At 43.7% G+C, this 14,395-nt stretch overlaps 1 protein-coding gene across 2 annotated transcripts in view; it reads left to right on the top strand.

Moving 5' to 3' along the window:
- Positions 1-14,395, top strand: part of CACNA1D (calcium voltage-gated channel subunit alpha1 D) — a 1,031,608-nt gene that overhangs the window by 885,059 nt on the left and 132,154 nt on the right. For both annotated transcript variants that reach the window (XM_085624624.1, XM_085624625.1), the window contains 3 exons: positions 5,013-5,365; positions 6,009-6,035; positions 8,024-8,167. In XM_085624624.1, coding sequence (XP_085480750.1) covers positions 5,013-5,365; positions 6,009-6,035; positions 8,024-8,167 — 524 coding nt within the window. The remainder of the gene's footprint in view (positions 1-5,012; positions 5,366-6,008; positions 6,036-8,023; positions 8,168-14,395) is intronic.

The following is a 14,395-nucleotide window of genomic DNA, read 5'->3' on the forward strand; positions in this document are numbered from 1 at the left end:
TGACGCAGCATTGTAACCATAGGGCCCCCCAGAGCATTGCTGGAGCTGCGTCGCGCTTGCGACGCAACTTCAGCAATGCGCCACTTTTACGGCACAGATGCATCACGCATCTGTGCCGTTTTTGCCCCATGGTGCGCCGCATTGTAAATGCGGCGCATCCATGGTGGCGGAGCTGTGGCGCACAATAACTGGCGCATCCCTGCTGATATGCAGGGATGCGCCAGTCGTCATAAATCTGCCCCTAGGTTTTTAGGAATAGGGCTGCCCTAAACTAGAAGGTAAATAACCTTTCCCATTTGCTAATGGGCTGCCACCTTCTTTGAGGAGTCAGTAGCAAATCAATGATTTGTGACTGAAATATTTGTGGCAGTCCATTGATACAAAGCATCCCAAACCACAATTTGGAGAGGGCACCCTAAACTCACCACTTCCTAATTAGAATTTAGTGCGCATCTTTAATCCCATTTTCTTGATTATGTAAGCACTTACTGAATCTTGAGATAGGTTAAGTACATACTGAAAAGCCATTTAGCGGTATAAAACAATGTGATTTAGGGACTCACAGGCTTTGTAACTGCTAAATAGTTTCATACATCTGTCCCAATGCCCCAGACACACAAGGGCACATTCCCTGTGTGTCAGAGCCATTGATATTATTTTAGTGACACAAACTCCCACTACGGACATGGCTCCCACTCACCAATCTGCCTTTCCTTCAGTGCATCTGCCAAATTTCCAGGTGCACTAACAGCATATAGATCCCCGCCAGAGGAAGTGGCCCTCTATTCAAGAGCAGATGCCAAGGCATATGTTGACCTAGTGGGCTGGAGGGTCCACCAGCAAGTGTTACATGACCTCCCCACCACAAAAGTCTTTGGAGAGGCCATGTTTCGATAGGCAAGTGTGATATTTCTAATTTCTCAACCCCAAAATAACCTCTATGACTTTGTTTTCACAAATGGTCATTTCATAAGTAAACTGGTTCTCTTTTTCAGCCTAAATGTGTAATTGAATGTCAATTCAACTTTTCAGGATAAAGTATAAAATACAGTATCTCTTCTAACTTTGAAAGTAAAAGAGATGTTCCAAAACCATTTTCAGATTTGCGCATCTTGATGAAATTACACACGTATGCAAAATATAAACTTTATAACTATTGCAAGACGGGAAAAACTATTTTTTGACTAGATATACATGTTAGGAGATACACAGATCCAGGCACAATTTCCAGCTGTCATTGTGGCACATAGGGATGTTTTACACATTTCTGGCACGATAAATCAAACACGTAGGTGGTTGAATAAATGTGGCCCTGTACTCTTACAGCTAATGTATACTGTGTAGTTAGCTAATTTTCTCCTCCAGACACAGAGAAAATGAGAAGCTTCAACATTTTGTGGAAAAAGCTGTTCACTTCTGATACAACACCACTATCTATGAGAGTAGTAGATAATGCAGCTATTGTGAGGCAATTTGACAGACATCAATGGAACAAAATGTCCACTGTTCCCTGACCAGCATTGTAGGGAAGCAGATTCTCTGCTCTCTGAGAAGCCATTAATCATGTGATCCAGGTAGATGTGGATGTAGACGATTTTGCAGTGAGAAGGCTTTACATGGCACTTGTCTCAGGCATCATGCTTGGCTTCAGAGTTCGAGATTGAAAGCTCAATCAAAAAAGGCCAAACAAAAAAATGTATCTTCTCCTGTTTCAGGGACAACCCTATTGGGAAGCCGCCATATCCGTAGAGCTAAAAAAGGAATGAAAACTGGATTGCAAATTGTATGTGTCAAAGATGTGGATTTTTAGAAAGACAGTACTGTTCTGTCCTCCCCACGGGGAGGGAAAGGGGGGTAGGGAGGGGGTCTTTGAGCAGCCATCTTTATTAGCAGGTTCGGCTGCTGGACTGTTACTTATTACTACTGATTTGTATATTAGTTATTTTTTAAGGAAATGAGAGGCAAGGAAATACAGAATTATTTTTGAAGGAGAGGGTATCTTCCTTTTTAGTGGGTTTATTAACCATGTCCGATTTTTCTTTTTGGCACAAGCGGCGAGTGATTTTTGATAAAAACATTTTAATCCACAATTAGCAAATGCAAAATCTGGAACACATTTTTGTAGTTTTCACTGGTTTTGCATCTGACTGCCAAGAATTAAAAAAGGGCAATACAGCTGAAATACCATGCAGCACATATACACATCAATTTTCACTGGGAGTACTGCGAAAAGTGTGTGCATTCCTCCCTGAGATGGCCAGGAACTACATGTGTGGACAAGCATGTTAAGGTATGCACAGTGTTTTTTTTCTTTTTACCATTGGCCACCTAAGTTGCTGAATTCTTTCAGCCGGTAGGGTAGTATTTGTTAGTTAAAGTCTTGTAGGTGATGTTCCTCTTATTTGTCTTTCACAAGCCCGCAAGAGTAATATAGCAAAACCAGATGTGACCGATCTGGATTTTAGCAGAGACTTGGCTCAACATGCTTTAGTTCTTCTCAAGCTTTGGTTACTTGCATCCCAGCGGTAAAGAACCAACAACATTTATACATCAGTAGTACTCATTCTATAAATGGCATCAGCTCCCCAGAGACAGCCTCATTATTGTCCTGTGGCTTCAGGCAAACAATACCAAAGAAATGGAAACAGAAAATGAGGGACAGGAACAGATGTGTCTGAAAGAGTTGGTGGTTAGTATGAACCTGCAAGAAGGAACGTATGTGAGAAGAAAGTAGCCCTCACTGAACCAAAAAAAACACTCTTGAAAGCAAGAAAGGGAAAGGAAGAAAGCTAAACAGACAATAATTAGAAATTAATACATTGACAACCCAAAGAGTTTAGTGGAATGCTGTTTTTGCCTCTTTGTCTTTAATAAAATATTACATTTTCTCTGCACTGAAAAATCTTGTAATATCCCCATTTTAAGGCAAGGCAAGGAAGCAGCACAAATTACATGTTCAAAGTCCATCAAGGAATTTATAAGCCATGACACCTGTTGGCATCAGGTCCTGAAGGCCAACTGATCATGACCAATGCACAGTCCTAAGGATATCTTCCAACCTCAAGTCACTTCATAATGCTTTCGAGGCCATATTGCTTCATGTTGGGTAGGCCCGTAGGGATGAAATATAAACCACAGCAGAGAGAATAACCTTATGTACCCAGCAAGCAAATGTCAGGCAGGCAACTGAATTTTGCTGCTTAGTAAAGGAGATCAGGGGTTGATCAGGAAAAGGGACTTTAAAAGTATTCGCTCTAGAAAGGTATTGTTTCAGACAATCAGTGACACACAAGATGAATTGGAAAGGGAGTAAAAATACAGGACCATGCAGGAAGTCTTGGCCCGGCTGATGCGTACATTTCCCCAGCTAGCTTTTCAAAATGGCCAGACACCTGATGTCTGCAACACTTTTGCAAGAGACAAGTACGATGAGAGGCATGAGCTGAAGAGAGAGAACCCTCATATGAAGAGAAGAATGAGGATAACTAGACAAGAAGGAATGGATAGCCATTCCAGGAAAATTATGTTTATATCAAATTCTTGAGGGGAAGGTGTTCAACAACTACTGAGTGGTAAACTTTGATCGAGTTGTATGATGACACTTACAAAAGCCTTCAAACTGAACCTCACTTAAGAGGTAAGAGTGTGAACAATGCGATCTATGACCCACTTCATGGACCAGCATGTCTTGTACTTGGAGCCCAGGATCAAGTCAAAAGCAAACTCCAGAAGATTTGGCCATTGCGAACATCCTCAAAGATTCTGCAAGATGCTCTTCCTAATGGCTATAACATTGAACTACAGAATGACTGAGATTCAAACAACTGTTCATTGAGAAAACGTTCATTATTGTCCATATGTGCAAATTGTGCTGTGAATGCATCCTTTTATTTTCCCCCAGGTAGTGTCAGATCTTTATTTGACTGAAAACAGGATCCTATTTTTAATTAGCTCTTCCTTTCCGGCAGAACAACCATTTCAAATGCTGGTTGTCAAAAGGGCACGGAAGTCTTAGCAAAATATGGTAAAATAAATGCATTATTGATATATTATATGAACAATCTGCACTGTCTTCAAAGATCGTGGGTGACATCACCTTAAATGCTGTACAGCTTGATTTCCAATGATTCAGAACATATGTTTCAGATTTATTTTGAAAACCCTATGGAGCAAAATTTACCAATAAGCCAAAGCCACATTGATAACTCTAGAACCCAAATCTTAGAAGTCTCCCACATATGCCAGTTTTCAGGAAACAGAGGATCAACTCTTTTGTGAGCATTTCGCATCCTATCATGGAACAACTGGGACTACCTCTATCTCCCTCGAAAAGGTATAGAGCCCGAATGAATACAGTTTGGCCGTGGCTAAAGCTATGAGCTGAGCTCACATCACAAAAACTGCCCCACCGCAGTCTTTAGTACTATGAAATAGCTACCAGTCACAAGTGAGGAGTTTTCAAAAGAAAGAAACAAATAAATAAATAAAAACTAACTGTAGAGGACAGTTTGCTTCAGAGTGATCCAGAAGTAGGTGGCTCGCTGCCTGCCTAATGCCATGTTGCCACAATGTCTGAGCGCTTGTACTTCCCTGGGGTAGGCTTTGCTGGAGAAACCAAAGTTACTTGCTGTACCAATAGTTCTTCAGTGACAATATCTGAATAGAATCATAACGAATCCACCCTTCTCCACTACTGAGTATCTTGGTATTGCTATATCGGTTTCTAAAGATTACATAGAATGGCTTTTAGGTAATATGGCTGCTTTTCAGTCAAGCATATAGACGCCATCATATCAGAAGTGGTAAACAAAATGTAATGGCACAGAGTTGAAATCTTTGTATTTGGTCTCTTGTACTTTTTAACAGGTATTCCAAGGTCCTGCTTGGTGGTGGGAAAGATGTTCAAAGCTTTAAGCACTGCTCGAAACACTGCAGATATTATTCTTCACACAGTCACAGCCAGATCAATTAAAATATTAGCAATACTTGTTACATTGTTTTTTGTTTTACAGAGAAATGGTGGCCTGTTTGGAAACCATGTCAATCATGTTAGCAACGACAGCCGGGATTCCTACCAGCAGATGAATACCACGCAACGCCCTTTGCATGTACAAAGACTCTCACTTCCATTTGCAAATGATGCTGTAATGGCCATGCATACTGGGAATTCTGTGTATCATAATCACCATAACCACAATTCTATAGGAAAACAAGTACCAAACTCAACGAATGCCAACCTCAATAATGCCAACATGTCCAAAATGTTTCATGGAAAGCACCCAAGTCTTCAACATGCATCTGAAAATGGATACACTTTACATGCCAAGAATGACCAAGAGAATCAAAGAAAAACAAGTATTAGCAGGTATGGTGTAATGCATATCATTAGAGTCACATTGTTATTCCTGTTTTCTGCTACTACAACTAGGTTTTGGGTCATTCTGGAACCTTCATATAGGAGGTCAACTTGCATGTAGAGTTAGACACACACCAAACATTACTTCATCACCTTTTGGTTTAACCCCTTCGACGCTCATGACGGAACGGTTCCGTCATGAGCGTCGGTTGAGCTGTGCTCATGACGGAACCGTTCCGTCATGACCACGCCCGCGCAGGTAACGGTCAGCACCGCGGGGGAATCCGCCCCGCATGGAAGGGGTTAAACCAGCAGTGCAGAATAACAAACTGTCTACACCATCTATCGCATATGTCCTGTTCAGAGTGTCTGTGCCTGGTGAAATGCATGGAACACATTTCAGGCTCGGATTTCAGACAGCCAACTCATATTTCAGGACTCACATATGAGTTCACGCCTTGGATGATGCATTTTGAGAACTTTCTTTAATCTCCACCCTGTTCACCATAGATATTTTTTCATCTGTCTCTATCACACTGAACATGTGTATCTAATCAACCCAACAGCCTTAATGCAGATCATTTAAATATACGTTTGAAGTTATGCTGTTCCTAATTACATTTCATTCATGTTTTTTGGCTTTCCTGGATAGAACGCGCTACTATGAAACTTATTTAAGGTATGTTCATAAATATCTTCCTTAAAAATTACTTCTATGAAAGTGAATGCAATTGCCGATATGGAATTTAACTGTCCAAAACATATTTCGAAGTGTATTTTAATTTGTCATATCCATCCAGTTCTAGATCAACAGGTAATTACAGAGACAAATTTGCATGTACATAAATTAATGAAGACAATACCCCACGTCCAAAAATAAAATCTCATGAAAAATAAGGAATGTAATAGTTATTTGCATGGTGAATTGTTTATGCACCAGTGAAGACCTTAACACATCCAACTGGCCTTGCAAGTGTACTCAAAAGCTTTGTTTGTGTGAGTGTCAGTCAGCCTCCTGCTCCACTATAGAATGGGTTTGTCAGAATTTATTTTCAGTTAGGACCAGTCTTTGGGCCTTATTACGAGTATGGTGGTCCTGGGACTGCCATACTCGTGGTGGCGGTCCGCCTGCCACAACCCTGGTGACACCCCTGCCATATTATGAGTGTGGCAGTGGGACAGCAACGATACCACCACCTCTGTCAGGATCAAGGATCACACTGTGGTGGGGGTCCGCAAAAGGGGCAGAATATGCTGGCAGTGCCGAAGCTGGCACCATTGAGCATATTACGAGTCACATTTCCACCACCCTTTTCATGACAGGCTTCCCGCCATGAAAAGGGTGGTGGACATGCAGGTAATGGGGCCCTAAGAGGGCTCCTGGGTGAATCTGGGCATGGGGTGCATGTGGCTGGGGCATATGTTAAGCCCTCCTGGAACTGCACCATGTCGTGCATGCCACACCATGCAGGAACATGCTGCAGGCACTCTCATGGTGGCAGTATGCTGTTTAGGCTCTCCTATGAGTCTAATATACCTCCTGCTGTGATACCACTGCCGCACCTCCCGCCCGGCCTGGATTAAAGTCATAATCCGGCGGGCAGGTTCACCATGGGCTTGGCGGTCTTTCTGGGACCACCGTGGTGGCGGTCCCAGTGGAAGACCGCCAACCTCGTAATAAGGCCCTTTGTATTAAGTGGTTCTTAGACAGTCACCCTGGGTATGCACTGATTCAAGCAATTCCACTCATTTGCTGAGTTTCCCAAAGACCAATCGCAGATCTCCTCCTCTTCACTGAATATGTCGCCCCTTGCTGTACCCAGCTCAGGTACACCTCCTGCCTGCTGTCTAATGTACAGATAACACACATCTAACACTGTAGGCCAAGACAACAGAGTGCCTCATCATTCATACATGAATGTGATCCTATGGTCTGTGCCTAAACGACGCAAGGATAAGATGGCCAAAGAACAGCCTCATGACACAAAACACACATTTGAACTGCTCAAAATTCAAAGGTATGACAGAAGTTAGTTTACAAACAAAATTCTTGTGTTTTCTATTCAATCCTCAACCCTCCTTTGTTCCTCGTATTAAAAAAATGATTATCCATGTTGCCACACCCTAAACCTGTACAGAAGTCAGAAGCTCTTTCTGTTGTCAAATTCCTTTAAAACAGTCACTATGTCAAAATTTCCACAGCAAAAATATTGTGGTACAAAAAAATTGACATTGATTTCAAAATACTGACAAGAATATTGACGTTTACACGTTACTTGAAAGGTGTTACTATTATCATGTTTACCCTCTCTGAATGTATCTTTCATAAAAGAGTGCAGCGATAAGTTGGCCTAGCCAAGAGTCAAACTTGTGACCTGCATGTCAAACAAAGATCTCTACAGCTCATGCTTATGCTTAACGCACTGCCATCTTATAGATCAACACAATGAAAACATTGGATCATTTATCTTCAAATATTAAACTGTTTCAGAACAATGTTAATTATTTACTGTCTGCTATATTTAGCACTGACTTTTCAAACTTGCACATTATGTATGGAATTCACTTCAGCAGTGCTCCTTTACCTAATGCATTCTTGTAATACAAATGTTAGTTTCAAAATGCAAGTTAATGCACATGTGTTCACTATAAATGATTTCATCCCAGGTCAAGTGATGGGAATTTGCCTGCTATTTTCTGTGATGACCCTGACTTTCAGGACTACAGCACCGAGGATCCATACTTGGGGGAGCAGGAATATTACAGTGGGGAGGAGTATTACGAAGAGGACAGCATGTTGTCAGGTAACAGGTAAGATAAACATGTTCCAAACAGAATTGATGTAAAAAGTGAAACCTGCAGCAAAATAACGGTGTCAATCAGTACACCTTCCCACTCTCTCAAGAACAAATCTTATCAGAATGTAAACGTTATTCTAACTTTCCATAGACCCTAGGCTGTTTTTTGCACGCAGTCCACCTTTGTGGACCAAGCAACCATACATGCCATTCCCACTCAATGGGACTGAAAATAGAGGCTTAGAGAAAGAAGCAGATCACAATTGACAGTACTGCCTCCTGACTCCATGCATGGTAATCCAGAGGTGAATGACTGAGATGGCCCAATCATGACCCGGAACATAGGGAATCATAGTAGTTCCCACGTGAAAAGTAAGTATTTGATGTATGGGTAATCCCCGGATTCCATCTGGATACAATCATGCATCTGCCCAACTGCAGCTTCCAATGCATCAGGAAATCCCTGTCTTTGCAGAGGTCTATAAGTTTCCATAGTGGTGTTCTGCCACTCAGTTTCCAGATGTATGCCTCTTCTCTGCCATATTTAGGCCTCACCTTGAATGGGGTGGGATAAGCTTACCAAGGGAAATCCAATTAATCGCTAAAGTGCCCACTGAAAGTCCACAATATCACTTAGTCTTCGTCACTCGGACAACACATAAAAGTGGAAACCAGTCACTGGTTTAAGAAGCACCTGACAATGGGGAGAAACACAAAAGAGAAAATCTTAGGAACACTGGAACACTTTAAACGAAAATTATGTGAAACCCAATCAAACTACACCATCACCACGAAAAAAGAACATAGAAAAGGAAATGTGTGCTTACATTTTCATACATTTTCTTCCATCAAAATACTTTGGGGTCTATCAGTATGCCGGGCGGATCGCCACCGCCCGCATGGCGGTGGCGATCCGCCCGACATTATCCCCCGCCTGCCTCCCATTTTCCCCCGCCATATTATAATGGCGGGGGGTACCGCGGCAGACGGGAAGATCGTCTGCCGCTTTTCCGCCCGGTCAACAAGTCGTACGGGCGGAAAAGGGTTGCATATGGTGACGGTGTCTGCTAGACACCGCCATCCATATTACAATGGCAACGAGAAGCAGCCTTTCCATGGCGGCAACGAAGCATGCGGTCTTCTCAGTTGGGGGCCCGTTGCGGGCCCCCAGGGTGTTGGGGGCTGGGGGGTGCACATGGGGGGTACCTGTGGTACCCCCTTGCATTTGCAGGCACAACGTAGCAGGCAGCACGTGGTGCTTGCCACATTGTGCATGCAAATGCAGAAGGTGCATCCACAGCATTGTGGCGGGCGGTGCTGTAAGCACCGCGCGCCACAATGTTGTGGATTGGGGATGCCACCGTGGCGGTGGCATCCTAATTGTCGGTGCGGGACCGCCGCACCACTGGCGGCCGGTCCCAGCACCTAATAGGCCCCTTTGTTCTTATGTGTACCTCTACCAGCAGATTCCTCACCTCTTGAATCTCCTCCAGATCCCCAGACTTAATCTGAAACAGTCAAAAGAACTCTCCCGTACCAGTAGGTGTATTGACTCTGCATCAGTGTTGTGTACCTCACTGCACAACACATCACAGGAGCAGTACAAGCCCCACCCTGGCATGCAGACGTCAATACTTTTTTCCCCACGCTGTTGTACACAGCTCCGGATGTTCTCATTGAATATCTCTCACCAGGAAATCTGGATTTAGCAGTGCCAGTCCTCCAAAAGCAGATTTCTATCTCCGACCCCACAAGATATGTTTGTGGTGCCTGGGCCCAAGCACAGCCTCAGGTTGCAAGATACATGTGGCCTTGCACAAAAACTGTATATGAAGGAGCGAGAAGCAAAACTGTTTATTTTCCAGCCCTGTGATGACCACCAGGACTGGGGCCATTGTAGATCCATTTCTGCTCCGTGCCTACCCATTTACCATAAACAAGTAAGACATCCAAGAACTAAAGGGACAAAGCCAAGAAAAATCACAATAATGGCCTTATGTCGTTGTCGAGACAGCATTCCTGTTCCCACCCTTGCGAAAGGTCTCTGGGCTATCATCAAGTTTCCAAGAAGAACCTCATCTTTGGAACATAAGCTGGTTGATGTCACCTCAACACCGACTTTGGCTCTAACCCCAGGCATTGTGCCACCTTCAATTTTGTAAGTGTTTCCTGCTCTTGGATCTAAACCCACGCAGGTGATGCCTGTGTTGTTTCATCAGGCTCCCTCTCGTATGCCTCATCGGGCCGGCAGGTTTCCCTACTGGGCATCCCCAGATGGGAATGCCCTCAGCACCAGTCAACCTCACACAGCCTCTCCCTAGTGCTGTTCCAGTACTGACAACTCCATTCCTCTTCCAAAGGCCTAGCTGGTGCTGTTCCCGCCAGGCCCAGCACCATCTTGGAGCCTCTGGCACTATCTTCAAATCAATCAAATGTCATAGTGAAATTTCCAAATCACAAGGTCATCTTAATGCATACTATGTGCCAAACACAGAGGCTGGTAGAGAAGTCTCAGTATAGACACTTTATCGGGTGACGTAACAATTTTGAATGTTAATCCTTAACTGAAAAGAGTGGTGGTAGTGTCATCTTCCTGCTCGAAGCAGATCCCAGGATTGGAATGCTAAAAAGTTTGAGACCATGGAAAGAAAATGTTCTCCACCGACAGTCTTGCCCTTCATTCCACAAATGTGACCGGACTGGTTGCACCCTGTTAAATGCCCAGTGGAGATGGCACAGAAGGTCATATCAAATCTTCTCAACCATTTGCGAGACCACTTTAGAGAGCTTGTACCTGATGGGTAGAATGCCACTAAGCAAATCCTCCAGTCGGGATTAAACATGGTGGACTCCGTGGCACACTCAATGGGGACCTCTATGCTATTTTCAGTGGATGTCTGGGCCAACCGATTGAATCTGCCATTCGATGACTCTTGCTCATTTGGTAAGAAGGCTGATTCTGCCCCTGAGATATTCAAGCAGGGACAGGCTACAATTTTGTTCCTGGGGCACATCCTCTGCTGCCTGTCAGTCTCACATGGACAACTGCACATTGTCTGGTATCCTACAGGGGAACATCCTTTCTGCAGCATTAGCCATTCCACCTAGTACAGCAGACCATCCAAATCCTGCACCAGTACAGAGGGTGCAATAGCTCAAGAGTTAATCGTACTCAGCAGCAGCTTTCTTCCTCTTCTTCCTCCTCTCCCACCCCACCCACAAAACCACTTCATTCCCAAGGGTTCATTCCCAAGGGAGGACATGGGGCCTGCGGAAGGAAGGCTGAATTACCATCTGTCAAATTGGTAGGCCATTGTGACGGATTACTATGATGATGGTAGAGCAGGGCTACACACTTACTTTTCAGGAGTTTTCCCGAACAATTTCTTCTATCCTGTCTAGTACTTTGGTGGCTCATGCTCACATTCTGCAGCAGGCAATCTTGATTCTGTTGAGGAGAGGAGCCGTGGAACTGTTTCTGGAGCACAAGATTGGGAAGGTATCTTATTTCTGTTACTTTCTTGTCACCGAGATGTATAGGTGACTTCATCCCTTTCTTAACGTTTGGGTCTTGTACTCATTCTTTCGCGTGACGAAATTCAAGATGCTGTGCCTTGTGCAAGTTTTGTTGGCTCTGTAGATAGGAGACGATGGTTTTCATCGACTTGCAGGATGCCTTTTTCACATAAACAACCTGAAGTCTCACATGAGATACCTATATTTTATGGTATACTCCATTCGCTACTAGTTTCCAATTGGCTAGAATGCATATTTCCATACCTTAACGACTAGCTTCTGAAAGCAGACGCACCACAGCTGGTGTTGGACTATTTGGGTTCATCTGCATCATGGATGTCCATCTTGGGGTTTTCCATCAATTCCCAAGTCACACCTGGAAAACTCCCAATGCCTCCTCTTTATCAGGCGCTGTTCGACATGGCATCTCCCAGAGATCTGCAGCTTCCCCAGAGGATTCTGGAAATTCTGAATATGATTCTGATTTGTGAGGAGGGGGATCTCCTTCCAGAACTGGCAACTTGCTGCCTGTTTGGTCTTCCAGCTTCCTATTTCCTGTTGGTCACCTATACTCTTTGGCAGATGCATGTCCTCCTACGCTGATGGACACCGTTCAAATTTCTCCAGAGGCAGCAAAAGACCTTCAGTCATGGTCATTGATTGGGAATCACTTTGGGAGACCCTTCTGTCCTCCACTGGCATGAGTACATTGGTAACAGATGCCTCCAGCCAGGGTGGAGTGTACATCTGGGGGCTTTGGAGCTCTGAGTACTTTGGTCTCCAGTGGAGCAAAGGCGTTATATTACCTGCTTGAGCTTTGGCGGAACGTCTTGGTGCTGAAGATGTTCTTACTCTCTCTTCTAGGTTGGTCAGTTTCGGTGCTCACGGACAACACAACAGGAGACATGGTTTCACATTCTGAGCATCAAGAAGTACTAAAGCTGTGGTCTTGGTCTCAGGCTTACAAGATCTGGTTAGTCATCAACTGTCTTGCAGGTTCCCTGAACATAAGGGCCAACAACCACATCTGTGCTACCTTGCCAACCATAAGTGGTGCCTCCATCTCGAGGGAGTTCAGTACATATTTGCATTTGGTGCATCCCTCCAGCTGACCTCTTTTCCATTTGCAAACTCTCTGCTTTGTGCCTTCCAATTTCCGTTGCAGACATGTCTCATATGGAATGGGGCTGCCCCTCCATTATGTGTTTTCTCCTATTCCTCTCTTTTTTTGGGTTCTGAGAAAACCATGTCAGGACTGTACTCAGATGATGTTGATCACACCCTACTGTCTATAGAGGGTATGGGACACAGATCTGCCTCACTTGTCACTGTGTCCTCCTCTGTTGCTTCAGCACAAAGCAGACCTCCTTTCGTTGTTGAAGGAATAAGGTTTAAAATTTCAATTTCTAGGGTCACCACTCTCATGTCTGCAGATTGAGCAGGAAAACACTGAGTTCTTTGTTTAGTTTTAGAGATGGTGGACATAATCTTATCAACATGTCGCTCCTCTACCAAATTTGTTTACTCTGTGCATTGTTCCTGGTTTCTGTCTTCGTACACTATGGAGGAAGTTGATCCCCTTAAAGTGTGTCTTTTGGATGTTCTACTCTTTACGCTTTTATTGACCTGGGAAGGTCTGGCAATCGGCTCAGTTAGACGTTATCTTTTGGCCCTGTCGTCCTTTCTTTGCTTACCTGAACCAACTTTCGCTGTTCAAGTCCTCGTTTTTCATGCAGTTTCTTAAAGGGTTGTCCTACATGTTCTCTCTTTCTCTTTTCAGAATGCGTCAGTGGGACCTTAACTTGATGCTCACTACTATAATGGGATCTCCATTTGAGCCCATGCATAGCTTCCTGTTGTAGCCTTTAAATATTAAGACAGTGTTTTGATTGCTATCACCTCTGCTTGGCATATTGGCGAGCTGCATGCAGGCTTTTTATCTGTTTGTCCTCCCTTCTTTCTTCTTGGATGAGCAGGTTCTCAGGACAAAGGCTTTTCCTTTCGAAGGATGTTATCAAGTTTCACATAGGGTGCTTGTTAACCCTGCCAACTTTCTACGCACCTCCTCATTCCACTAAGAAAGAAGTGGATAGGCTCCATTACTTGGATCCTTGCAGGACTCTCGGCTTTTAAGTAGACAGGACGTGGGATACGTTTTTACTAGCCCCTCTGTAAATATGGCCCACTTACACATTCAGAGGCCCCTGGCAAGCACAGGGGTGAACAAACTTGCCAACACAAGCAGAAAAGTCAAATAGGCTGTGATTCATGCATCTCTTACAACTTACCTGGAGATAATGGGTATTGGATACCAATCATTTGTGTGAGATATTGCAGGTTTATATTTATTACTGAGATCTAGGACCCATTTCACCATAAGAGGGTCAAACGCAAGAAATCTGCATTGAGTATTTTTAAAGGCTTTATTAAATATTAAAGTCTGGTTATTTTGCAGATTATATGAATTAGCATTATTGCAGAATTGAAAATAACGATGAAAAGAAAAAGTGGGATGCATGTAAATTCAAGATAAAATGGTCACATATTAGATGGTGATGACTAAGTCGAACCATTGAAGGGGTAAATCTGTATCAGAATCCCTCCCTTCATAACCTCCCTCTAGCATTCATATTAGCACAACAGTGCATATAACCAACTTTTGTAGCTGGCCTTTTCACACATATACATTTCTCTCCCAGCTTTTCAGTGTTTCACAGGCTGCAGC

This window comes from Triturus cristatus, chromosome 9 (genome assembly GCF_964204655.1).
Source record: "Triturus cristatus chromosome 9, aTriCri1.1, whole genome shotgun sequence".
NCBI classification, from domain to species: domain Eukaryota; kingdom Metazoa; phylum Chordata; class Amphibia; order Caudata; family Salamandridae; genus Triturus; species Triturus cristatus.